Source organism: Macrobrachium rosenbergii, chromosome 4 (assembly GCF_040412425.1).
Source record: "Macrobrachium rosenbergii isolate ZJJX-2024 chromosome 4, ASM4041242v1, whole genome shotgun sequence".
Lineage (NCBI taxonomy): Eukaryota > Metazoa > Arthropoda > Malacostraca > Decapoda > Palaemonidae > Macrobrachium > Macrobrachium rosenbergii.
The window spans coordinates 30,362,958-30,390,631 of NC_089744.1; the positions used below are offsets into that span (position 1 = coordinate 30,362,958).

General features: G+C 48.5%; 1 protein-coding gene across 19 annotated transcripts; it reads right to left on the bottom strand.

Moving 5' to 3' along the window:
• Positions 1–171: 171 nt before the first annotated feature.
• On the bottom strand, positions 172–27,674 carry LOC136831840 (uncharacterized). Of its 19 annotated transcripts, none has more exons than XM_067092460.1 (8): positions 27,546–27,670; positions 26,890–26,936; positions 3,960–4,105; positions 3,397–3,623; positions 2,240–2,442; positions 1,930–2,021; positions 1,405–1,451; positions 172–645 (listed from the first exon to the last, which is right to left on the bottom strand). In XM_067092460.1, exons 3-8 carry the CDS (start codon positions 4,009–4,011, stop codon positions 487–489), a joined length of 780 nt encoding a protein of 259 aa, XP_066948561.1. In that variant the 5' UTR covers positions 4,012–4,105; positions 26,890–26,936; positions 27,546–27,670; the 3' UTR covers positions 172–486. The 19 variants fall into 19 exon arrangements, with proteins under 19 accessions (XP_066948561.1, XP_066948583.1, XP_066948556.1 ...); XM_067092482.1 differs by having other exon boundaries at positions 3,948–4,105; XM_067092455.1 differs by having other exon boundaries at positions 3,960–4,108.

The following is a 27,674-nucleotide window of genomic DNA, read 5'->3' on the forward strand; positions in this document are numbered from 1 at the left end:
GTCTGAGCCACAACGAAACGCCTGTAATGAATCACTTTTTCCTCATTTTCTGTGACTCTTCAGCAGCACTGTTTGCTTGTCCCACCTCTCTTGTGCTCCATTTTACCAGATACGAATGATATCATTAAATATTCTGAACAAATCTAGAAGGAAAAGTAAAATGTATGTATGTCTATGGCACCAGTATTTATTTAGAGATCGTAAGTGTGTGTGTGTTTGTGTGGAATTCAGATAGATACATTGAAAGACTTTTCATGATCGTCATTCAGAATTCCCTCTGAAATGTTTGTATATTTCCAGACTTTGGCAAAACTATGATAAAGGTAGTTAATAACTTCCAGTGCTGGAAAAGAATCATCGCAAGAAAAAAGTACGTTCATTAGCGTGTAGACTAATGGCTAATTAGGAACTGTCATTTTAGCAAGCCTTGCCTCCGCTATATCACAGGCCCTCAGGTTTTGCTTCGCTGTCCCGGAATAACCGAAGTCAAACTGAATGTTTTGTTTGCTGCTTTTCTTGTTCACTCGGTTCCTTGCTGTCTTGGCAGTCAGTAAGCAGTGTATCATGCTCACTCGAGTCTTCGTTGTCAGTCTCACGATCTCTTGTCGTTGACGGCTCGCATATTCCCTCCACATAGTGTGGTTCCTGCACGTAAGAAAACAAATTAATGAATTTGTTTCGAGAAATATCGCAGAAATCATTCCTTGCAGGCTTGATTGGAAGCTGGAAACATTTTAATGTGTTTGTGTGATGCCAAAATGAACACAGCAGACACGTAACCATTATCCTGACAAAACCTCCAGTAAAGTCACTAACGGATCCAGGTGGTGGCGCCACCTGGCATGTGGCTCCCCATGAAAAATAATGACAAAATAATAATACTGAAGACTTAGATAATAATAACATGAATGAGAAATATAAAAATGAAAAAAAAGAAATCTATTATAAAAATAATAAAATTTTGAGGAAAAAATAATAATCTTAATGATAATGCTAATGGATTCGATATTTCCTGACAGAACAAGCGATTGCTGTCTATTTCATATTTTCTTCTTAAATACTGAATGATATGCTGAAAAAATATCTTATACTATGATTGGACATAAATATATATATATATATATATATATATATATATATATATATATATATATATATATATATATATATATATATAATATCTATCTATATATATGTGTATATGAAAATTGGTGGGGCCCCATGAAATTTTTCTGGATCCGCTAGTGAGTGAAGTGCTGATTTATTTGTTTGACCGTTTGTTCTATTTTAATTAATGATAACAGACAGAAAACCGGTGTCATTCTCAAGAAAAATGGCTGCTGAGATGAACCTAAATGTTTTTATGTTTTGGAAAGTTTTGCATTTCATTTAGGCCATACTTACATTTTCCTTGTAAGTGAAGGACATGGTCATGTTATTTGGCTCCAATTCTGAAAAAAAAGATTTGGTAATGTAATAACCAAGATCATCATTGGAAAGGTCTTATGAAAGGGGAGACAGAATTTAAAAACTTTCTGCAAGATATTGTGCTAGTTATAAAGACTGACGATTGTCATCTACCATAATTTTCTTGCCACTGATTAATGCTTGAGTTTTCATAATTCTTTGCATGGGCGTGCTTTGACACGGAGAGACCTATGAGGATGGCTGGACAGACAAAATAGGAAAAAAAATTTCTTTCTTCATACAAGAATGTGGAATTTGTATGGGTATTTACGGAAACATGAGTAGTAGTAGTAATATAATGGAGATGTTAGTTGAAACGGCTCCCTGACCTCTCATTGTGCTGGTCTGCTCTACATCCCTTAAGGGATTGGTAGGTAACGCCTTTCAGCTAATTTCTGGACAGGATATTTAAAATTCTCAGCATATGATCTAAACCTTTCTTTTTCTCTTTTCAGGACTCACCTCGCAGTTCTACCATGTTTTTAGGAGAAGACATCTCAGGACAGGGACTGCGGCGCCTTCTCATCCTCCTTATAACAGATGACCAACAAGGTCTGTTTAAGGAAACTCTGGTTAGAATAGACGTAGGTTCAATTAAAATAGATATTTAACAAAGGGGAAATATTACGACTAATTTTTGAGAGGTGGGTAAAAAAGAATAAAGATAAAAGAAAAAATGTAAAGAGATGAACACGAAGTGTATTCCAAGAAACAGAAAGAAATGTGACGTAAAGACATTTGGTTCAGTGCAAAAGTCTCCATCCCTTTTTACCTTGACACCTCGACGACCATATCATGGTTGAATGTCACGAAGGCGAAGATGAGCAGTGCGACGAAAATGACGCAGATGGTGCTGAAGTCGATCCGGGTCGGCGAAGAAGTAGTGACGTTGAGAATGCCTGGCTTTCCACAACCTATGCTGCTGCATCCACGCACTGTTAAATTGTACGTGGTGTCTCCCGACAGTCCAGAGATCTCAGGAGAAAACCAAAAAAAGAGTAAGTGGATGCGTCATAGAAAAAGCAATGAGCCTAAGGTAACACAGGGGCGTTCTTTGCTAAGGTTTTTAATTTCACTGCTGATATCTCACGCTCATACACAAAGATCAAATAAAAGTAGACATAAATAGTAAGCATACGTTTATAATTAACAAAAATAAAATTCAAGGTTTTTAAATCAAACAAAAGGAAACAACCTACTTCACCAGTAATTATGCAAGTCAGTATATGGTACTGAATTTGTTATTCCTATTCTGTGTCCCTGCTAAGATGAATTCCAAATTGGCAAGTCGTAAATTTTGCAAACTACAAAACTGATTTGGTTATTATACCACCTGTCGCTGGCAATGCTTATTAACTCAAAAGGCTTTCCACTCCTACAGCGGTGTAGATTATCAGGTACGATGAATTAAGAAAAATAAAGAGTTAGGTGTATAGCTAATCATGGCAATCTTTTATAGGAGACTCACAGGTGTCTCAGGAAGAGAGGGTGATGTAAAGTTTCCTGTTTAAGTTATGATTACCGTAAAATAAAATTTATTTTGAATTCATTATATTTTTCGTTATCACTGTATAAGAAATGATTAATTCACAGTTACTGTATTCAAGGAACTGACATTTTTCTTGGTCATTAAATAAACGGGAACAGCCTAGAGATGTAACACGCAAACCAGGGTAAAACAGACTACTACCACGGCCTGGTTTCCGTCAGTCGCCGACCGAAATATTTGCCGCCTTTTCTTTATGTTTATGTCTATATCTTTTCTTTATGTTTATGATATTTGTTTATGTTTTTACGTTTACTCCGAAGGAGCTGGTACTAAACGTGACGCCCATTTTGCATGTAAACTGGTAGTTGCCGAACCGGGGGGTGCGCGGTGGTAGTCTTAGGTTTTACCCAAACCTGGAGCTTCCATTATCGGAAACTTACAGTGCAGATGCCGTTCATGTAATTATCATTTTCGCAGGTGAAAGTTTTAAGTTCTGAATCTGTTGCCCAGACATCCACTCTCTCGATCCTCTTCGAACCCGTTCCTCGAAAGATCCAGGCAAGTTGAATCAGATCACTCTTCGGGTTACTATAAGTTACCTCTGGGTAAGGGATCAACTCATCGAATGGTTGCTCTTCTTGCGGAAAGACGTAGGAGGGAACTAGAGCTGTCAGGAAAAAAAAATTATATATATATATATATAAATATATATATATATATATATATATATATATATATATATATATATATATATATATATATATATATATATATTTAATGTTGAATAGAGATTAATTGTTCAAATACTGTGCAAGTATCTGGTGAAAGTTGTCTAATTAGAAATAAAAATATTTGTAGGCTTATATATTCGCATAAGCAATTAAAAGTTTCTGATTAAAAGATGGTCTCACTACAAATCAATATCCCAGTCGTATAAAACATACGGCATACTTTTTTTTCAAGAGGGAGATAAGGTTGCACAGGTACTTACATTGTTACTTACTCAGTGCTAAGGAGGAGAAGAAAACGAACGCCTTACATAATTTGTTCTTCATGGAATCGAAGGACGTAATACGGAAAGTAGGATACAGTATCTGATACACCTTACAGCAACTAGTCCAGAATCAATGTCACTTCAAGGTCCTTCATCTGCTGTTGGGGGGTAGCGGGAGGGGAGAGGAGAGGGGTGATCGGAGAGTTGGTTCCAGGATAAAAATAATTCCGTTGGAAACGAGAGAGAGAGAGAGAGAGAGAGAGAGAGAGAGAGAGAGAGAGAGAGAGAGAATAACGATAATTAGCTTCTGAAATTCTATCATTCGTGAAGGAATTATATATGTACAGTATACATGTATGTATATATATATATATATATATATATATATATATATATATATATATATATATATATATATATATATATATATATATATATATATATATTATCACATACACAATTGTTCAGGGCATCAGTACAATTACTAGATACCATCCAGTTTGAATGAGGTCCTGTTAATATATATATATATATATATATATATATATATATATATATATATATATATATATATATATATATATATATATATATATATATATAAATGAAAGTCAAGATATTTACCAGCATTTTTGTAGTTTTTCGTATACCATAATTTTATCGAAAGCAACAGAACAGCTTTAAGCTTTGAATAGATCTTTCAATGAACAAAAATAGGTAGGTTCCATGCATTTTCATACACAAACACACACGTGCACACACACAAACACACACACACACACACACACACACATATATATATATATATATATATATATATATATATATATATATATATATATATATATATATATATATATATTATACTCAGTTCTTATCGCCACTGTTCTGCGTGTCTCTCCCGAGCATGAGTCGTGCAGGCCTGTTTATGCCTTCTGCCGGATTAATCTTCCCATTCTCCTGTAAGGGCAACAAATCGCTCCTCTCTTTCCTTGTGTTTCTCCTTTTCAGATGTACATTAATCACGTCATGTATTTTACCTGTCTTTATTTCAGATTCTTTGTGTACCTCATCTTATGCATCATTGTACCGCCTGTCTGCCAATATGTATATGTCATGTAACAAATGTTGTACGTATGTTTATGCTTTCTAGAAAACACAAATCCTGTATGGACGCCGCAGGGGGTCTCGGGTCACCCGCTAGCTTTACGTCTACTTTTTGTCCTATAAGCACCTGTCGAGAATAATAAAGAATCAGTCTTTCACCTCTGACTTTTCTTGAAGCCTCACACTGGTGACCCCAGGTCAGGGACAGGTAGCAAGGTTTTGGCCCAGCCATTAACGGACTAACTACGACCGCACCCTACCATCAGAGAGCCTTTAGCGGACTAACTACTGCGTAAAATTTAGTCCTCTGATAGCACCCTGCCCGACGGAAACCGTGCCATTAACAGACTAAATACGGCATACCCAAAAGGGCACGTTTTGGCACTTCGTTCAACCTCTCGAACAAATCAGCACCATTATCGGACTCAATACGGCGCATTTCCCTGCGTTTTGGTGCGTGAGCAGTCAAGATGTCAGAAATAGAACCTCAGTGCAAACCCGCGAGCATCGTCTGCACACTGCTCTCACCAACAAAGCCAGACACAGTCAAACTTCCCCTGTTCTCGCACCAAAACACGGCATCATGGTTCCAGGATGCCCTCCATATGCTCCACAACCCCCAACAGCTACATGTCCCTCCTACAGGAATTCCCGGACGTGTTCAAACCAGAACTACGCCAGTCACCTGGGGCTTCGGCAAAGCACGACATCTTCCACCACATCACCACGACGGGCCCACCAACCCATGCCAAGTTCTGACGCCTGTCCCCCCAGAAGTTACAAGACGCCAAACGGGCCTTGGCAGAAATAAAACGCATGGCGTTTGTAAAAAGGCATCAAGCCTGTTGGTGTCCCCTCTCCACATGGTAAAGAAATCCGATGGTTCATGGAGGCCCTGCGGGGACTATTGGCGCCTGAATTTGGTGACAACACCAGATCACTATCCACTCCCTAACATGCAAGACCTGACAGGCGCCCTCCACCGAGCCAAAATTTTCTCCAAGATGGATCTACTGAAGTCGTACTTCCAAGTCCCTGTGCATCCTGGCAACATCTCAAAGACCGCCATCATCACGCCCTTTGGGAGCTACACATTTTCCTATTCCACTTTTGGTCTCAGGAATGCAGGCGCCACCTTCCAGCACCTGATGTATACCATCTTGGGAGATCTTCCCTTCTGCATCTGCTACATCGACGACATTCTCATTTTTTTCAGGTCCACAGAGGAACACCTTCGCCAAGTCCACGCCGTCGAGAAACGCCTGCAGGACAGCAGATTAGTTGTCAGGTTCGACAAGTGCATCTTCGGGAAAGAAAAGGTAGACTTCCTGGGCCATGAGATTTCCCCAGCAGGAGTGCACCCCACTGCCTCTAAAGTGAAAGCTATAGAAAATTTCCCGGAACCCCAAACCATCAAGGTCCTTCAGGAGTTCCTTGGGATGATAAATTACTACCAGCGCTTCATCTCAGACGTCGCCCACATCATGTACCCCCTGACGTCAATCCTGAAGGGGAAGCCGAAAACACTAACGTGGGAAGCTCCGCAGCAGCAGGCATTCATCCACAAGAAAAGGGCCCTCTCCAGTGCCACCACCTTAACTCACCACATCCCCGCCACTGCCCTCAGGTTGACAACGGATGCCAGCAACATCGCCTGCGGTGCAGTACTAGAGCAGCTGGTGAACGGCACGCCCCAGCCCTTGGCCTTCTTCAGCTGCAAGTTTTCGCCAGCTGAGACCCACTACAGCGCCTTCAACAGAGAGCTGCTGGCTATCTACCAGGCCGTGAGGCACTTCAAGTACCTGCTGGAGGGAACCGAATTCACAATCCTAACAGACAACAAACCCTTGGTTCACGCATTTGCAAAACAAGGGGACGCCTAGTCTGCAAGGCAACAGCGGCACCTAACCGCCACCTCCGAGTTCGGTTGCACCATCAACTACATCTCTGACAAGAAAAACCCAGTGGCTGACGCTCTGTCAAGAATAGAGATCAATTCTCTTCACCTCGGCATCGACTACGAAGACCTTGCGAGGGAACAAGCAGCGGATCTGGAGACGGCGAACTACAGGACAGCAGTGACAGCTCTCAAATGGGAAGACGTGCCCTTAGCAAACTCGGACACAACTCTCCTCTGCGACACCAGCACAGGCCGCCCACGCCCCCTGGTGCCCTCATCAAGGAGGAAACAAGTGTTCGACATCGTCCACAGCCTCTCCCATCCATTGGGGCGCACAACGGCGTGCCTCATGACTGACAAGTTCGTCTGGCATGGCATCAACAAGGACGTCCGCCAGTGGACAAGGAGCTGCATCCTGTGCCAGAGGAGCAAAACATCCAGGCACACTGAATCCGGGATCGACGATTTTCCTCAGCCTCGTCGGCGATTCAGCCACATCTACATCGACGTCGTCGGGCCCCTTCCGCAGTTGTGGGGAGCCAGATACCTCCTGATGATCATAGACCACTCTGCCCACTGGCCCAAAGCAACCCCCATGGATGAGGCATCAACGACATCATGCACAGAGGCCCTCCTCTCCAGTTGGATAAGCCGCTTCAGAGTGCCAGACAGCATCACTACGGACTGGAGACCTGTCTTCCTGTCAGAGCTTTGGGTCTCCTTGGCACGCCTGATGGGTACAACTCTACACAGCACAACGGCATACAACCCCGCAGCAAACAGCATGGTCGAGAGGGCGCACCGCTCTCTTAAAGCAGCTCTCATGGCACGCTACACCAATGAGAAGTGGAAGGAACAGCTGCCCTGGGTCCTGCTGGGTCTCTGCACTGCACCGAGAGCAAATGGCGACCCTTCCCTGGCTGAGAAAGTCTACAGGGAAACATTGGCCTTACCTGGAGAGTTCTTCCCACTGTCGACCAACGGTGCCGACACCCGCCTCCCGAGGTTGAGGAACTCGCACAAAGGTTCGTGCCCTGCCACAAGACCTTCACCGACAGAACCGTCACCTACAGCCCACCGGCCTTACACTCCTGAGCCTACGTCTCCATCAGGGTGGACACTCGCCGCCTGCCCTTAACCAGGCCCTACAGGGGGCCCCACCGAGTCATCAGGCGGGCCAGCAAAGCATTCCTCCTCGACATCCACGTGCGGGAGGATTGGATCACCATCGACAGACTGAAACCCGCATTCCTGTTAGACAGTGAAATTTGCAAAGAAGTAGGCAGGGGCCCCAGAGTTCCCCGGCAATACCTGCCTGAGTGCACACCCACTTCCCCACCAAAGCCAGCCTGAGGCAGCCCAGAAAACGCATCCAGCCGTCCCCAGGTGTCCGCTCCACCCCGCACCCACAGTTCTCAAGAAGCAGGGGCCCGCTCCGACTGCCTCAGTGCCTCCATGATTAATGTTGCTTCATCCAATAATTGCTCCTCTAATTATTGTCTTTTGGGGGGGAGTATATATAAGGGCGACAAATTGCGCCTCTCTTTCCTTGCGTTTCTCCTTTTCATGTATTTTAGCTGTCTTTATTTCAGATTCTTTGTGTACCTCATCTTATGCATCATTGTACTGCCTTTCTGCCGATATGTATATCTACCTCTTATATGTTATGTAACAAATGTTGTACATATTTTTATGCTTGCTAGAAAACACAAATCCTTTACAGATGCCACAGGAGGTCTCGGGTCGCCTGCTACCTTTCTATCCGCTTTTTGTCTTATAAACACCTGTCGAGAATAATAAAGAATCAGTCTTTCACCTCTGACTTTTCTTGAAGCCTCACACTCCATGTATGCCCGTTTTCTGTCATGGGACATATGGTTTTTTGGCACGCTGCCCTGACCTCATGGGTAGCCCTCTGACTGTGTGTCAGGCGTTGGGACCTTGTGGCTGGCCTGGGCGCCACGTGGTTCATCCGGCTTTCACTTCTGTGTTTTCCTCAATTGCCGTCGCTCAGTGCCTCCCACAGCACTGGCTCAGGTCACCTTTAAGTAGTGCCTGTGGCCATCAGATGAGTGAGATATTGTCTCTATGGGCGGCTTAGGGACACGGAAAAGGGCTTAACGTAGTCACAAGTTTGGGTAAGGGAATAGAAGGCCACCAAGGGAATAATAACGAGAGCTTTAGGGAAGAATCAATTCCTCCATTACCAACTGTTAGTGTCAGTAGCGAGATAAATGATTTTACTGTAGGTTCTTGAATTGTAGGTTCTTGAGTTGGGAGAGAATGTCTGCAAGCAAGGCAAATTGACTTTCCTTAATTCTTCTCTGTTATTAGCCCTTGGTTACATTAATTGACTTAAAATCGCATTTTTAAAAGTAAAATGCGTTTTTCCTAACATACAAACCCGAGGTCCTTTACTTATATGGGGAATACTTTCAGCGAAGCTGAACTGGGCGCTAAAGACTTATAAAGTCACCACATTGGCGCCGGCGTAGTGTTTCGGCGGCGCCATTAATTAAGTCTCCGCTGAGCATGTTTTCTTTGGTGACTTCCCATTTTCTTCAAACTCAATTAGTCACGCCTAAAATGTGCCAGGTCACGCATTTTTAACCATTTTTACTTTATGCGTATTTATACAAATGTCACACATTGTGTATCACATGTTTCTTCATTCACAGGCATCAAGACTGTATCCATATTGTAGTTCTGTATGTTTTGTGTTGTAATTTATACTCGTTCACTGCATATTATTGTTCATTGTTTCGACCTCAGGTCACAGTCAATTCCATTGTCTCTTGCAGGCCAGCGTCAGTCGGCCGCTATATAAACTGCCTGGATCTGTAATAAAGTAGCAGTAACTTTTACCTGCTCGTTTCTTTGACACCTTACAGTGGTGACCCCCGGAGTATCCCGGAGCCATTAACGGACCGACACGGCGACTTAGTCTTGGCTCCAGGATTTCTCCAAAACGCTCTTAGCGGCCTAAACACGGCACTGTAACCAGCATTTGAGCGTGCTGACTCGTCGGCGTACCCCACCAGCGTCACTAGCGGAACCACACGGCGCACGAAAGTGCGTACTGACGCGAAAGTACCCCACTCCAGTAAGGGGTCAAAGGAGCGAGCATGGACGCGGATATCCTCTCCTTCATGCAGTTAAACACGGACCCCGTGGACTCGGAGGTTTACCTACCTCCCATCACACCCGCGCCCGCCCCTGCATCGAGGCCTCCCGCAACTCCACACCAGCGCCCCGAACACATGACGGCCGGGCAACACAATCGCGGGCCGCCCTCACCGTAAAACTGCCGCCGTTTATGCAGGGGAACCCATCCATGTGGCTGCGCAGGGTGGAGAGCCACTTCAGAATCGCGGACCTGACGGACGAAAATCCTACAGGCCGACACAGTGCTCAACACCCTTCCGGAGGACGTGTATAGAAAACTCATCTCGCGAGTACCCGAAACACACACCCTCACATACAGCACCACAAAAAGTTCCTCCTCGAAGCTTGCTCCTGCCCATCGCCGAGCGGGCCGCCGTGCTGTCGACCTTGCCATAAACCCATGCCACGACCTCAATTCAAGAGACGCTTGGAGCATGGTCGTGGATCTCCTGTCACTACCAGACTTGAGTGGCACAAAGAAGCGGCAGGAGATAAGCCGCGACAGGAAATCTACCTTCGCCAACTCCTCCCGGAGGTACGCAACCAGATCGCTCACCCTACACCATGCCTATCGAGGACCTCAGAGACGGCGCAACATCTCACAGACTCCGTCAAGGCTTCACAGCGGCTAAAACCGGCCACACAGCCGGTCAGCTCCGTCCAGCCTGAAGAGGACGTGAGAGCAGCCCGTCAACGCCATCGCCAACAGACGTCCACCGAACCACAGCAGATGGAGGTCCCCGGCTTCTGTCGCTACCACAAGTGGTTCAGAAAGGACGCCGAAACTGCCTGCCGCCCTGCTCGTTCGCCCGTTCAAAAACGGGGGTGGCGGCGGCCAGCAGGACAGGCCGCCATGGCAGCCGAAGAACCCAGGGCCTCAAAAACAGTAGGTTTTACGTCCGCGACACCGTCTCCGGCAGGATGATGCTGGTCGACACAGGGGCCTTTAAATCGGTCTTCCCAGCATCCAGAGAGGACCGCAACCAGACACCAGACCCGGCCGCTTTCTGACAGCCGCCAACGGAACCCCATCCTCTCCTACGGCACCAGGCCCTGTCGATCTCCATCCTTAGCCAGAGTTACTCCTGGGACTTCATCGTCGCGGACGTAGGAACACCACTCCTGGGGGCCGATTTTCTGGCGCACTTCGGCCTGCTAGTCGACGTGAGGCGCAAGCGCCTCCTCGATACCGACTCCTGCCGGTCGCTCCCGTTAACAGCGAGACCCAGACCCACCATCAGCGCCATCGCCCCCCACCAGTATGCACACCTACTGTCGGAGTTCCCTGAGGTATTTAAGCCCGAGCCGCCAAGTCCCCGGGGCCCCAGCCAAGCACGGCATATACCACCATATAACGACTAAAGGGCCCCGACACATGCGAAGTTCCGCAGGCTTCCCCTCAGCGCCTTCAGGAGGCGAAAAAGCATTCGCGGAGATGGAGCGGATGGGCATCTGCAGGAAAGCCTCCAGTCCATGCGCCTCCCCCCTCCACATGGTGCAGAAACCGGACGGCTCCTGGAGACCCTGCGGCGACTACAGGCGGCTCAACATCGCAACAGAGCCCGACCACTACCCTCTACCCAACATGCAGGACCTCACGGCCTCCTTTCACGGGGCCAAAATATTCACTAAATTGGACCTTCTTAAATCTTATTTCCAGGTACCTGTTGCGCCAGAGGACATACCAAAGACAGCCATCATCATGCCCTTTGGGTCCTATGTGTTCGCCTTCTCCACCTTCGGGCTGAGGAACGCCGGGGCCACCTTCCAGCGGCTCATGGACAGCATCCTGGGGGACCTAAAGTTCTGCGTCTGCTACGTCGACGACATTCTCATATTTTCCAGGTCTCACAGCGAACACCAGAGACACATCAGGGCAGTCCTCCAGCACCTCCAAGAGAACGGCCTCGTCGTCTGCTTTGACAAGTGTACCTTCGGCGTCCAGAAAGCAGAATTCCTGGGTCACGAGGTGTCTCCGACAGGCGTCCCCCCTCTTACATCGAAAGTAGCAGCCGTAGCCAGGTTCCCGACACCCACCTCCATCAAGGCCGTCCAGGAGTTCCTTGGGATGGTAAACTTACAGGCGGTTCATCCCCGGGATCGCGACACCACGGCCCCCTGACGGAAGTCCTAAAAGGCCAACCGAAGTCCCTGTCTTGGGGACCCAGCCAGCAGCAGGCCTTTTCCCTGACGAAGGCCGCCCTCGCCAAGGCAACCGCCTTGGCACACCAGGATCCCAAGGTCCCCCTCCAGCTGACAACAGACGCCAGTAACGTCGCCTGCGGTGCTGTTCTGGAGCAAATCATCAACGGCGCCCCCCAGCCCATCGTCTTCTTCAGCAAGAAGTTCAATCCCGCAGAGACCCGCTACAGCACCTTCGACAGGGAACTCTGCGCGATGTACCGCGCAGTTCGGCACTTCAAGTTCCTCCTGGAGGGGACGCCCTTCACAATCTTCACAGACCATCAGCCACTGGTTCACGCCTTCACGAAGCAGGGGACGCATGGTCTTCCAGACAGCAGCGCCACCTCTCAGCCATAGCCGAATTTACCTGTTCCGTCAGGTACCTCCCGGCAAGAAAAATCCCGTAGCAGACGCCCTCTCCAGAGTCGAGTTGAACGCAGTGCAGCTTGGTGTAGATTACCAGGACCTTGCCAGAGAACAGGGCGCTGACCCAGAAACCCCAGCATACCGCACCGCCATCACGTCCCTCAAGTGGCGGACGTGACCCTCACCCCGAAGGCCCCAGCCTGCTCTGCGACATCAGCACAGGTCAGCCCCGCCCTTTGGTTCCAACCTCACGCCGCCGCCAGGTATTCGACATAATTCACGGCCTCTCTCACACCCCTCCGGCAGGACCACGGCCAAACTGCTTTCAAAAAGTTCGTCTGGCACGGGTGCAAAAGGACGCCACGGCCTGGGCAAAGCAGTGCCTGCAGTGCCAGACCAGTAAGGTGGGTCGTCACACGCAGTCGGGGGTAGGCGAGTTCCCACAGCCAGGGCGCCGCCGCCACATCCACATCGACGTCGTCGGGCCCTTCCCTCATCAGGCGGATCCAGATACCTCCTGACGGTGGTAGACCGTTCGGCGAGGTGGCCCGGCCACACCCATGCAAGAAGCCACCACCAGTGCGTGCGCCGAGGCCCTGCTCTCCAGTTGGGTTAGCCGCCGGCGCCCCGGACCACATCACAACCGACAGGGCCCCGCCTTCCTCTCCGAGTTGTTGTGGTCTGCCCTGGCTCAACTGCTGGGAACCACGCACCACACCACCACAGCGTACAACCCAGCGGCCAACGGCCTGGTCGAACGGTTCCACAGGTCCCTAAAGTCATCCCTCATGGCCCGCTGCACCGCCGAGGACTGGAAACATCAGCTGCCGTGGGTCCTCCTCAGGTTGAGAACCGCCCCCAGAGCCGACGGCACCCCATCTGCAGCCGAACAAACCTATGGGGAACCCCTCGTGGTGCCGGGAGAGCTCGTGACGGATGAGCGCCACTCCCCCCATCACTGCAGAGGCTCCGCGACGTGGCGGCAAGTTCGCTTGCAGGCGCTCATACATCGACAAAGCAACCACCTTCATGCCGCCACAGCTGTCATCCGCCACCCACGTCTTCGTCAGAGTCGATGCCGTCTGTCCACCACTAACCAAGCCCTACAGGGGACCCTTCCGCGTGCTGGAACGAAACAGCAAGGCGTTCCAGCTGGCACTCCCCGGCAAGGACAACTGGGTTTCAATAGACCGCTTAAAGCCCGCCTTTCTGTCGGAGAGTCCCGACAGCGACGCAGCACCCCTTCCGCCCAACCGCACACCAGCACGCCCTCACCCCCGCAAGCGCGGCCGCCCCAGGAAGGGACCGCCCGACCAGCAGCCTCACAGGCGGGAGACCCCTCCGTTATCTTCAAGGAGCCGCGGCACCCTTCAGCGTCCCAGCAGATACAGGGATTAGTCAGACGCGTCCCTCGTTTTGGGGGGGGAGGATTTGTAAAGTCACCACATTGGCGCTGGCGTAGTGTTTCGGCGGCACCATTAATTAAGTCTCCGCTGAGCATGTTTTCTTTGGTGACTTCCCATTTTCTTCAAACTCAATTAGTCACGCCTAAAACGTGCCAGGTCACGCATTTTTAACCATTTTTACTTTATGCGTATTTATACAAATGTCACACATTGTGTATCACATGTTTCTTCATTCACAGGCATCAAGACTGTATCCATATTGTAGTTCTGTATGTTTTTGTGTTGTAATTTATACTCGTTCACTGCATATTATTGTTCATTGTTTCGACCTCAGGTCACAGTCAATTCCATTGTCTCTCGCGGGCCAGCGTCAGTCGGCCGCTATATAAACTGCCTGGATCTGTAATAAAGTAGCAGTAACTTTTACCTGCTCGTTTCTTTGACACCTTACAGACTTAACAAGACATGTATTGGCATTACTACCAGCCGGGAAGTTGATTGGTAACAGTGGGAAACCCACGGTACCAACCTCCCGGCTTCGCGCATTCACTTTTCTTTCTGGTCTAGGGCAGATTGTGGGGAGGCTGAGGTGGGTAACCTGAGTAAAGGACCTCGGGTTTGTATGTTATGAAAAATGCATTTTACTTTTAAAAATGCGATTTGTTCCTACACAAATACAAACCCTTGGTCCTTTACTTACATGGGGACTCAAGATTCGCTGGGAGGAATCTGAGTGAAGGTCTCTGAATGACTGGAAGTTCAACCGCACCTTGTGTTCTCTTGGGGTAAGAGCCAGGAGGACACAGCCACCGGATGATGATAACTGTTATGAGAACTGTAGTGTCATGGACCAGACTACTAGACCGCCCTTGCTGTGACGAGGTTACAGTAGATAAGCGAACACACAGCGAGGTGAAAGCTAGAGAGAACCTTTCCCAGCCACATAAGAGGTGACTACGAAACGTCAGGGACTAAGTACCAAAATGAAGAATGGGTTTGGTAGTTAGTCTGCAACCCCTTCCCATCTAATGTGTAACTGAAAGGCAACAAAGATTAGGATACTCAAGGAATGAAACTCACCTGTGTCTGACGTCTGGTTCAGCTTGTACGGCCTAAACTCTCTGCCTGAAGGTAAAAAGTCGGATGATAGGAGGGAAGAGAGAGCCAGTCACTCACCTTTCACGCCCAATCATGCACGTACAACAGACGAGACACAACTCTGTCATGTACAGGAGCTGGGTAAGTTACACAACTTGTTGAGCAGCCACCACTGGCCCCAAGGAGAAGGTATCCAAGGACCGATGGATAATGTCCTGTAGGTAAAAAGAGGTGAATGTGGTCTGGTGTGACCACACCCCTGCCCTCAGTACCTGCTGAACTGACAGGTTCTTCTTGAATGCCAAAGTGGGCGCAATCCCTCTGATTTCATGAGCACAGGGGCGTAGAGCGCTGGTGTTGTCCTCCCCAGCCGCTGCATACGCTTTCTTGATAGCCTCATGAAGCCAGAAAGAGATCGTGTTCTTGGACACCTCCTTCTTAGGGGTTCCTGTGCTAACAAAGAGTCATTGACACCCAGGCCTGAGGTGCTGCGTTCCCTTCAGATAGCGCCATAGCGCCCGTACAGGACAGAGTAGCAACTCGACAGGGTCGTTATCTATGAAGTCACTCAGGGATGGGATCATGAAAGACTTGAGCTGAGCGTCAGGGACCGCTGGGTTTTGAGTCTTCGCTACAAACTCCGGCACAAATTTGAGCATCACCGATGCCCACCCCCTTGAGTGTTTAACTGCAAATGAAAGTCCCTGTAACTCGCTAATCCTCTTCGCCGATGCCAGTGCTAGCAAGAAGACGGTCTTGAGAGTCAGACCCCTGTCTATGGCTTCTCGCAGTGGCTCGTATGGGGCATGAGTTAGGCTCCACAAAACGAGAGACACGTCCCACTCAGGAGGCCTGAGTTCCCTGGGTGGGCAAGACAGTTCGAAGCTCCTCATCAGCAAAGATATTTCCAGGGAAGACGAAATATCGATGCCTTTCAACTTCAGGATCAGGACTAAAGCTGCCCTGTATCCTTTTACTGCTGAAAGCAATAGGAGCTTCTTCCGATGAAGATACACGAGAAAATCCGCTACCTGCTGAAGAGTGGCTCCGACTGGAGAGTAACACCGTCTATGACACCACCCACAGAAGACAGCCCACTTACCCTGGTAAATCACTGCTGAAGACTTCCTGAGGTATCCTGCCATCTCTTTCGCTGCTTGGCGAGAAAAGCCTCTCGCTCACAAGAGATGGTGGATAACCTCCAGGCGAGAAAAGACAGGGAGGCCACGGCCTGGTGGTACCGTTCTATGTGTGGCTGATGAAGAAGGTTGTGCCAGAGGGGAAGCTCTCTCGGAACCTCAGAGAGCAGAGCCAGCAGGTCTGGATACCAAGTGGCCTCTGGACGCTTGGGGGCCACCAGGATCATTCGAAGGTTCATCGACACTAGAACTCGACTGAGAACTGGGCAAAGGAGACACTTCGAGGTTGTCCCACGAGTGTTGGAAGGCGTCTTCTGCAGCTGCCCACGGGTCCAGTACAACGGAGAAGAAGGTTGGGATCTTCCTGTTGTACCAGGTGGTGAACAGGTCCACTACTGGATGCCCCACAGGTCGAAGAGCCTGTCCGCTACACTCTGGTGAAGGGACCACTCAGACCCCACTACCTGATCCTGACGGCTGAGCATGTACACCAGGACGTTCCTCTTGCCTGGAATGTATCTGGCTGACAGCTCCACAGAGTGGGTAACTGCCCACTGGTGCACCTGCAACATCAACGCGTGGAGAGCAAGGGAGACAAGACCCCCTTGCTTGTTGACGTATGCCACTATGGTCGTGTTGTCGCTCATCAACACCACAGAGCGTCCCATCAAACGGTCCTGGAAGCACTGAAGACCTAAGAACGCTGCTTTCATCTCCAGGACATTGATGTGAAGGTGTCTGTCGTGCTGGTCCCACACACCTGAAGTCAGCAACTCCTCAGGTGTGCACCCTAGCCCTCCCTCGATGCATCTGAGAAGAGAAGCATGTCCGGAGGGTGAGAGGACAGAGGTGTCCCTATGCAGAGGTTCCTGTCGTCCATCCACCAGGCGAGATCATCTCTCACCTCCTGAGAGATGGGAACGAGAATCGACTGAGGCTCCTGAGACTGATCCCAGAAGTCCCTCAGTCTCCACTGGAGAGACCAAAGGTGGAGTCGACCGTGTGGAATGAGCTTCTCCAAGAATGATAGGTGGCTGATCACGACTTGCCACTGTTGAGCTGGCTGGTCCTGTTTTGGCAGGAACTGCCTCGCCACCTTCCTGAACGTGCTGATCCAAGCCTGAGAAGGAAAGACTCTGCTTGCTGCCGTGTCGATCAGCATGCCCAGATACTGAGTCCTCTGTTTGGGGGTGAGATCTGACCTCCGGAAGTTGATGACGACACCTAGTTCATGGCACAACTAGAGGAGGCAATCTCTGTCCTGCAGCAACTGCAAGTGGGAGCTTGCCAGGATCAACCAATTGTCGAGATACCTCAGCAGACGTATCCCGCGCGAATGGGCCCAAACTGAAATGAGGGTGAACACTCTCGTGAACACCTGCGGAGTGGTCGACAGTCTGAAACACAGAACCTTGAATTGGTAGACCACTCTGTTGAGGAAAAAGCGAAGGTACCGACGAGACGATGGATGGACCGGCACTTGGAAGTACGCATCCATCAAATCGACCGTCGACATGAAGTTGTCCTCCCTGATGGCCGACAGTACTGTTCGCACCGTCTCCATCTTGAACCATGTCTGGCGAATGAAACAATTCAGGGGAGAGAGGTCGATCACTGGCCTCCACCCGCCGGAAGCTTTCTCCACGAGAAAGATCCTGCTGTAGAAGCACGGGGACCGATCCTCAACGACTTCGATGGTTCCCTTGCCCAACATAGTTTCAACCTCCTGAAGAAGGGCCTGTCTCTTCTGGGGTTCTTGGAGATAAGATGGGAACTGGACCGGAGTGTCAGTGAGGGGAGGCGGTGACTCGAAGGGTAGAGAATATCCCTCCTGGAGGACATCCACTGCCCAGGTCTCTGCGCCGTATCACTGTCACGTTGCCAATGGCTTGATAGGCACCCCACCACCGGCGGCAGCATCTGAGGGGGCTTGCCATCCCTAGTGAGCTCCTCCCCTCTTCTTCTTCACCTTACCTTTCCTCTTGGGGGGGGACAGGTTGGTGAAAGGGCCCTTGCGGTTCCTTCCGCGGAGGCGAAGAAGCAGAGGTCTGGACTTTACCCCGAGCGCCTGTCGAAGCACCAGACTTCTTCGGGGCTGGGGTGCTAGCCTGGTTCACAGACCTGGCCGCAGGACAAGAAGGCTGTGCAACACCTTTCATCACTGCCTGGTGGACAAGACGGTCGCGTTCGTCGGCCTTCCTCTTGTCCACCTCAGCATCCACCTCTCCCCTGGGGAAGAGGGAGGTGGAGTCCAGAATGGGTCCATTGCGCAGAGAGAATGCAGCTTCGGCACCCACTGATCTGTAGACCGGGATAACACTGCATCCCTTCTCTTCAGTACCAAGTTTGCCCAGAGGTTTGCCGTCTGGTGGGTTATAGAGGAAATAGCCTTACCCCCAGACTGGTAAAGACTCCTGAAGGTTGGGTCTTCACTCTGAGCACCAGACGAAGACGCGATTCTCGACAACATGAAGGCCCAGTTGTCGAGCCAGGAGATCGCTTGGAGGGCAGACAGAGCCATACCCTCCAAAGCGTTCAGCTCACCGGCTCCACAACCTTCTGCTGCAGTGCTCCTTCCGATGGCACGTAGTATCTCTTCTGCCTCAGGAGAGGGGGAGGTAACAGATTGGTAGAGTGAGTCGAGCAAAGCAAAGACGATGGCCCAGAGACCAAGTCGTTCACCTGCTTGAGGACACTGTCCGCCAAGGAAGACCACGATAGGCCAAGGGAGGGTTTGGGCTCCCTCTTAGAAGCATAGAACTCCTCCAACCTGGACGACCGTTCTTCCAATGGAGTTGGAAGTGGTTCCTCCAGACCTTTGTGCTGACGGATCAGCGCAACGACCTCGACAAAAGCCCTCTGCATTTCCGGAGTGTCCGGATCTCTCAGAAGAGGACCTTCTGAGAGGTAGTCATCTGGAAAGGCCCCACCCTTGGGAAAGCCCGAGACAGACCCTGTCTCTCTGCCCCGTACAACTGAGGCGTACGGCCTCTCGCTTGCTTGGAGCGAGGAAGGACCGGACGCGCCTGTTGTTGATTGCCCAAGGGCCTCAGCCCCAGCAATCCTACTGACCCCCTGTTTCCTCCCGGAGAATCCCAAGGAAGTTGAGGGGGTGGGAGAGGCAGAGCGAACACTACTGTGGCATCCGCTGGTATAACCAGTGAAGGCAACAGACCCCTCACACTCTCCAACCCCCAGTGGAGGATCGTGAGAGGGCCTAGATGGACTTACTCGTCTGGGCGAGCAATCGTCATGACGATCAGAGGACGGTCTCCTCACAGCCGATCCACACTCCGACGCTAGATGGGCCTCTACACTGGGACGTGCAGAGGAGACCAACACGGAGGCATGGACTGCCGATTGGAGGCTGTTGTCCTTATCGTCCGGGCGTGTTCTAGCCTTCTTTGGCGTCGAAGCGGACGAAGAAGGATGCGGGGACCCCTTCATGGTTCCTCCCGATGTCTTCGGAGTCGAGACGTCCTTGGGCACCTTCCCCGCTGATCCTTTGTCCGATTTGGGCAAGGATGACAGGTTGGGTGGAGGAGAAGCCCGAAGGCTCTTCCCCTTCTCCCGTTCCATGCTCGAGCTCGCTACGGAAGTTGAGACTGCGTGGTCTCCCATAGGAGACCGTGCTTTTGGTGATGCTCGCTTAGGAGGCGCCGAAACGGAACCAGTCCGGGAGGACGAAGCTCCTGAACTGTCTGAGGAGGGTACTGAGGTACCCTTCCCAGTGAGAGACCCAGCAGCCTTTCACCGAGGAGAGGACTGCACCCCCTTAGAAGAGTGAGTCTTCTTAGGGGGAGAAGGGACCACCCTCCCCTTCCTAGCCAAATTGGACTTAGAAGAGGGAGGGGAAGAGGTAGACAAAGACGAAGATGAGGATGACGACGGCGACGACGAAGAGGAAGACGAAGATGGGGATGGTTGATGGGGATGGTTGACGAGCTCGCTTCTTCTTCTTCTTCTTCTTCATCTTCTTCTTTTTCTTCTTCTTCTCGAGCAATGACAAGACCGCATCCCCCAGCTTACCGAAGACAGACCAGGGGTCGATGGGAACTGGGGCAGGACAGCAAATGGGGCAAGAGTCCGAGGGGACTCATGCTGTGGGCGTACGCTGGCAGGAACATTTGGAGACAGGAAATGTTGTGCGGTCCGGCGTAGGCACGGGTAACGGTGGAAGCGAGGCAGGAGGCGTGAAAGCGTAGCCAGGAGGCGGTGGAGTGACCAAGCAGACCGGACCGGCAAGCATCGACACTGAGATGGCAGGAGTAGGAACTGCACCATGGGCATGGTGTATTCCCACTGAGGTCACCACACTCCTCGACAGCACAGCAGTGACGGTGGTGGTTGTGAGAGTGTCAACCGTGTAGGTAGTGGGGGAAGGAGTAGTACTCCTGCCTGCGCAGCAGAGTTGATATGCTCAAGGAGCGAAGGAAGATCAGGGTTGCCAACCATCCCAAGCGACTCCCACGCCTGACTCAAACCCGGCACAGAAACCAACCCTGTGGAAGACAAAGGCTGGTAGGTGGCCCCCCCTAACTCCAGGATCAGGGATTCTGGGTGGGGGGGGGGAATTGAGAGGAGTGTAGGCTAGGTCCACCGATCTCACCTCCTCTGTGACTGCAGATGCAGACACAGGGGACAGGGAGATAGATTCAGTTCTGTTAAGGGGCAGTAAGGGAAGGCCTTTGGGACTCAGATATGATTGAGAAGGATTACCAACTATCGGAGTCGAGGGAGCCGAAGACAGCCCCTCCGACGCCTTAATCTCCTTACATCTGTATCTGGGCCTCCAAGAGTACCTATCCCACTGCTCGGGGGACCAAAACCTACACTCATCGCAGGGATTATCAACAGTACAATCAGGGGGTCCTTGCTCCCTTTCCTACATTTTAAACAAAGGGAGTGGGGGTCAGAATCCGCACTACAGCGGAAAGCGCCACATTTTGTCTTTACCAGAACAAATCCGGCACACAGGTTTATCCAAATCATGGGTTTGTAACAGATCGTCCATAATTACAGACACACATAGTTATACTGAAGTAACAAGCCAAAATGAAAAACAGGAACAAACACACCATGAAAAGATTGAAGCTTTAGCATCCAGGAAGGTCCGAGCAGAGAGCAGGGAAACACATCCACATCAGACGAGGCCGGAAAGTAAAGTGGATGCGCGAAGCCAGGTGGTTGGTACCAAGGGTTTCCCACTGTTACCAGCCAACTTCCCGGCTGGTAGTAATACCAACACATGCCTTGTTAAGCCTTTAGCGGCCAGTTCAGCTTCGCCGAAAGTATTCCCCATATAAGTAAAGGACCAAGGGTTTGTATTTGTGTAGGAACAAATTAGTATTTCTTTGGTAAAATAACTGCAAGTTATGTCATATCAGTGTTAATGATTACATTATCACAGAATGGAATCGCTGCTGGAAGTTAATGACTTGAGTAAGTTTTGTGGTTAAACTAAAGTAGCATGTATAGCAAATTATGAGGAAAAGGTATTCCATGAATTTATATCTCATGACTTAATGTTACTGTAAAGACATCAGACGTCTTCCTTTCCCATCAATCACGATCATGTATTTCATCTATCAACACAGTGAGAATCTCATGTATATATTTGTATATGTAGAATTTCCTGGCCTTTTCACCAATATATATTTTATCACTGTACATACATTATGTCTCTTATTATTGCTATTTGAGTGACTGTTAAAAAACACAAACTGCTCTCACTCAGCATACGGTCACGGCAATCAAAGGTTGGGCGGGCACTTTGACTTCACAACTAGTGACCGGAGGAGCGACGGTAAACACAGCAGTTTTGGCTTCGCCATTAACAGACTTACTACAGCTGCTTTACCTTCAGAGAGCCCTTAACGGAACCATACAGCGACAAAGTCTAGGCCTCTGAAAGCTTCTTCCTCGGAAAACACCCATGCCACTAATGGACTAATTACGGTGTACCTCATTCAGGTATGTTCTGGCGTTCTCGAACGGTTTGGCACTGCCATTTACGATTCATGTCGACCGTATTCAGAAGTTATTAACGGGACCACACGGTATATAGTTTTGACTTCTGACGAGCCCCAAACACAATTAACAGACTAAATATGGCATTTTGGTGTGAGGCTAAATGTCAGACACTGAGTTAGAAAGTCGTTCCGGGGACGCACAGATCCTCTGCATCCCCCTCTCACCTTCGAAGACAGCAATAAGCCAGGCGATAAAACTCCCACAGTTCTCGCGGCAAAATACTGCATCCTGGTACCTGTGGGCAGATGTCCATTTCCGGGTAGCAAAAATCACGGACGAGGAAACCAAAACAGACATCACCATGACAATGCTGCCGGAGTAGGTCTTCAACAAAATCACCCCATGGTTGGACTCGCAGCCAGGCAAAGTCAAGTACAGAGACCTGCGAGAGAAACTCATTGACACATACTCCACCCCTGTCCCAGAGAGAGCACAAAGCGCCCTCGACCTGATGACCCAGCCCCTGGAGAACACATCACCCAGGGTCGCCTGGGACGAACTACGAGGTCTCCTGATGCTGCCAGGCACCGACTCAGATGGACAGAGGAGGGAGATCAGCTTGTCATGGGAAATATTCCTGCGACGCCTTCCGCAGGGCACAAATCATGGATGCAGACGCCCTCTCAGTGGACGAATTGGTGAACATCGCACACACACTCCACAAGGCCACCAGACCTCCAAACACACCACAACACCTGCAGCCTGCTAGCAGAAGCTGAAGTGGGGGACACGATCATGGTATACAGGAAGAAGGCACCGCTGCAGCAGCAGAAGACAAGGACAAGTCCAGCCTGGTGTTACTTCCATGGGAGGTTCAGAAGCGACGCCAGAAATTGTAGAGCCCCCTGTTCTTTCACAAAAAACTAGAAAGGTGGCCACCCATAACAGCAGTGGCTGCAAACCTTAAGGAACCCCAGCCAGTAGGATTCTTCATCCACGACGCCATGTCAAGACGACGGATGCTGGTAGACACTGGGGCTATGCAGGCAGTATTTCTGCCGTCGAGGGAGGACCACGACCGCACGTCCGGCGCCGCAGCCACACTAGTGGCCGCAAATGGAAGCCCCATCTGCTGCTACGGAACTCAGACCTGCAGAATATCCATCCTGGGCCATAAATATGGATGGCCCTTCATCATCGCGGATGTCAAGTTTCCTTTACTGGTCACCGATTTCCTCGCACATCACAGACTGCTAATAGACGTTGGCTGAAAACACCTGCTGGGTACCAGAACCTGCCGCTCCCGACCGCTCTCCACCAGACCGGGAATGCCCACCATATGCTCCATCTCATCAAACAAATACAATGCCCTCCTCCACGAATTACCAGATGTCTTCAAGCCAGAACTGTGTCAGGTGCCAGGAACCCAGGCCAAGCACGGCATCCATCACCACATCATCACCACAGGCCCGCCAACACATGCCAAGTTCCGTCACCTGCCACCCAAGAAACTCCAAGATGCTAAATGAGTGTTCACCAAGATGGAAAGGATGGGTATCTGCAGAAAGGATTCGAGCCCATGGGCGTCCCCCCTTCACATGGTAAAGAAACCAGACGGTTCCTGGAGGCCCTGTGGGGACTATCGTTGGCTGAACCTAATGACAACACCGGACCACTATCCCCTGCCAAACATGCAGGACCTAACAAGTGCCCTGCACGGGGCCAAGATATTCATAAAAATGGATTTGCTCAAGTACTATTTTCAGGTACCAGTACATCCCGATGACGTACCAAAGACAGCCATCATCACGCTGTTCAGGACATATATCTTCTCCTGCTCCACCTTCGGCCTCAGGAATGCCGGGGCCACATTCCAACACCTTATGGACAGCATCTTGGGGGACCTACCTTTCTGCGTCTGCTACGTAGATGACATCCTGATCTTCTCCAGGTCCCTGGAGGAGCATCTGGGTCACGTCTGGGCTGTGCTGAAACACCGTCAGGAGAACGGTTTGGTAGTCAGATTTGACAAATGTACCTTCGGAGTGGAGAAGGTAGACTTCCTGGGACATGAGGTCTCTCTGGCAGGTGTCTGCTCCATGGCCTCCAAGGTGAATGCAGTGAAGGAGTTTCCAACACCAAGAACCATCAAGTCCCTGAAGGAGTTCCTCAGCATGGTCAACTACTACCGACGCTTCGTGCCGGGCATCTGAAGGGGAAGCCGAAAGCACTGACTTGGGAAGCCCCGCAGCAAAAGGCGTTCGAACAGACGAAGGCAGCCCTCGCCAAAGCCACCACCTTAACATACCAAGACCCTACCGCCCCCCCTGAGACTTACCACTGACGCCAGCAACGTCGCCTGCAGAGCCGTGCTGGAGCAGATGGTAGACGGTTCCCCCTGCCCGCTTGCCTTTTTTAGCCTCAAGTTAAAGCTGCTGGAGACCTGCTACAGCGCATTCGACAGGGAAGTGCTGGAAATCTACCAAGCCATGTGGCACTTCAAGTACCTCTTGGACGGCAGCCCTTTCACCATCCTGACAGACCACAAGCTGTTGGTACATGTGTTCATGAGGGCGGGAGATGCATGGTCAGCAAGACAGCAACGGCACCTGGCTGCTATCTCCGAATTCAGCTGCACCATCAGTTACGTCCCCAGCAAGAAGAACCCAGTGGCCGATACCCTATCACGAATTAAAGTAAATTCAGTCCACCTGGGTATAGACTACATAGACCTGGCGAAGGAACAGGCCGCAGACCCGGAAACGGCAGCTTACTGCACGGCACTTACTGCGTTGAGGTGGGAAAACATGCCAGTGGGTGGACCCGGATCAACACTTCTCTGTGACACCAGCACAGGCCACCCGTGCCCCCTGACACCCATGTCACGAAAAAAGCGGACGTTCGACATCATCCACTGGCAGAATCTCATGTATATATTTGTATGTAGAATTTCCTGGCCTTTTTCCCAATATATATTTTATCACTGTATGTACATTATGTCTCTCATTATTGCTATTTGATTGACTGTTAACAGACACAAATTGCTCTCACTTAGCGTACGGGTCATGGCAATCGAAGGTCAGGCACTTCGTTTCCGTCAGCACGCTGCTATGTACACCTGTGCCCAGGTAAATAAATTAGTCAGTACCCAGTTCTGTCTCTTTGACCTCACAATACACACACACACACACACACACACACACACACACACACACACACACACACACATATATATATATATATATATATATATATATATATATATATATATATATATATATATATATATATGCATATATCTTCATGCACACACACACACACACATATATATATATATATATATATATATATATATATATATATATATATATATATATATATATATATATATATATATATATATATATATATATATATATATATATATATATATATATATATATATATATATATATATATATATATATATATATATATATACAGTATATATATATATATATATATATATATATATATATATATATATATATATATATATATATATATATATATATATATATATATATATATATATATATATATATATATATATATATATATATATATACAGTATATGTCATGGCAGACTTGCTGAGTGAAGTATACCCAGATTTCCTTGAAAGAGTCATTTCCCTCATTTCCCACTAACTCCCAAAACTGAAATCGACTGGCGTTGCAACTATGTTGGTCATTTCTGCACTTTTGAGGATTTGGAAGAATTTTGTGGGAATAAAGACGAGGAGGATGCATTATATCACATGACTTTGGCTAATGTACCTTTACAAAAAAAATCAGAGTAAAATTAAAAATGTAAGATATATAGGCCTAACTGGTTCTTCATCATTTAGAAAGGCTGAGGACCATGAACATGCTTACATTAGCATTTTTAACATTATACAGTGGATGCCATGAATTGTCATGAAATACTTTCAGAAATTAATTAACATTTTGATAACGAATCTTGATTGAGTGAATATCTTGTTTTTGCGAGATTTATATGAGAAAAAAATGCATTTCAAAACTCTAGCTCCTTATAGTGATATCTGCATGCTTTAGATTAGGAAATCAAACTAATGTTAATTGAGAGAAATAAGAAGTTTAAGTCCAAAAAGCTAAGGAAACCTAACCAAAGACAATGCAATACTGTAGTAGCTGTCTTATTAACTGCAAAAACCACAGAGAAAGAAAATAGGAGAAGCTATTGCAAATTTCTACGAAAACCCTTGAATTATATATCTGCCCTTTGACCTCAAGGGGTGCGCTTTCTCTTCATCTTGATCTAATTCCTGCACATCGACTTCATTTGGGGATTTTGTGTGCCAAAGGTGATAACTTTTTGACACAGGTCAAAAGTTGTGGCCATGGTCAAATCCTCATATGACCTTTACCTCTAAGTATGCAGTGACCTCAGTACATGTCTCGCAAACGTTTGCTCGTGAAAACTTGCAGGGGAACCAATTTGCAGTTTGTTAAGTGCAGCCATTTGGGAGGAAAAAATGAGAGAGAGAGAGAGAGAGAGAGAGAGATTACCTCATTGTTTACCTTTCCTGTGAGCCACTTACAAGTGTTGTGAATCGCTTGTATTTTCAGAATTGCAAAGCTCTCGTTTCTGAAAGGAAAAATATTGAACGTATCTGTCACTTTGTTATCCTGCCCCGTATACAACCCAGCAAATGTTTTTCTAGCTGTCACAAATTTGCCACATTCACGTAATCCCTTGTCAGGTATATAACTTGTTGCACTAGATAGCGGTTATATCATACGTTCATTTGTAGTTCTGTACAGCAATTTCAATACTGGGTGTTAAGATAAGAGTCCCATTTTCACTGTTTCTGAGTTGCACGATACTACTAATCTTTACGGTGAAATTATTTTATAGCTAAAAACATTACTGCAAAGGATCATGTCTTAATTTCCTACATCTGGTCACTTAATACTAAAAATAAACCACAGAGATAAGTAAAACAGCTGACGTCACGACCACATTATACTGTAAAGTCTAACGTGCGTATGTGTGCTATGGAGGCATGTTCATTAACAAGCGACAATGATCAAAGGAGTGGCTCAATTATCAGCTGACAGCCTAGACCGTGTGTGCAACGCCAATTTGCGACTGAGCCTATGAAATAGATTCATCTAGTTGTATAATTCGTTTTTTTTAAGAACAATAACATTTTCCAAAGGGAAATTTTGGTGAAGCGTACAATGGGACACTTACCCCAAGTGTCACCTGTCGAAATTGCAGCAGCCGGACACAGGCCCTGGCACTCCTTGGCTATGACGAGACCAATTTATCGCTCGTGGCATAACCGCAAGTGCTGTCTTTCTTCTGCTTCTGCTTAGTTTT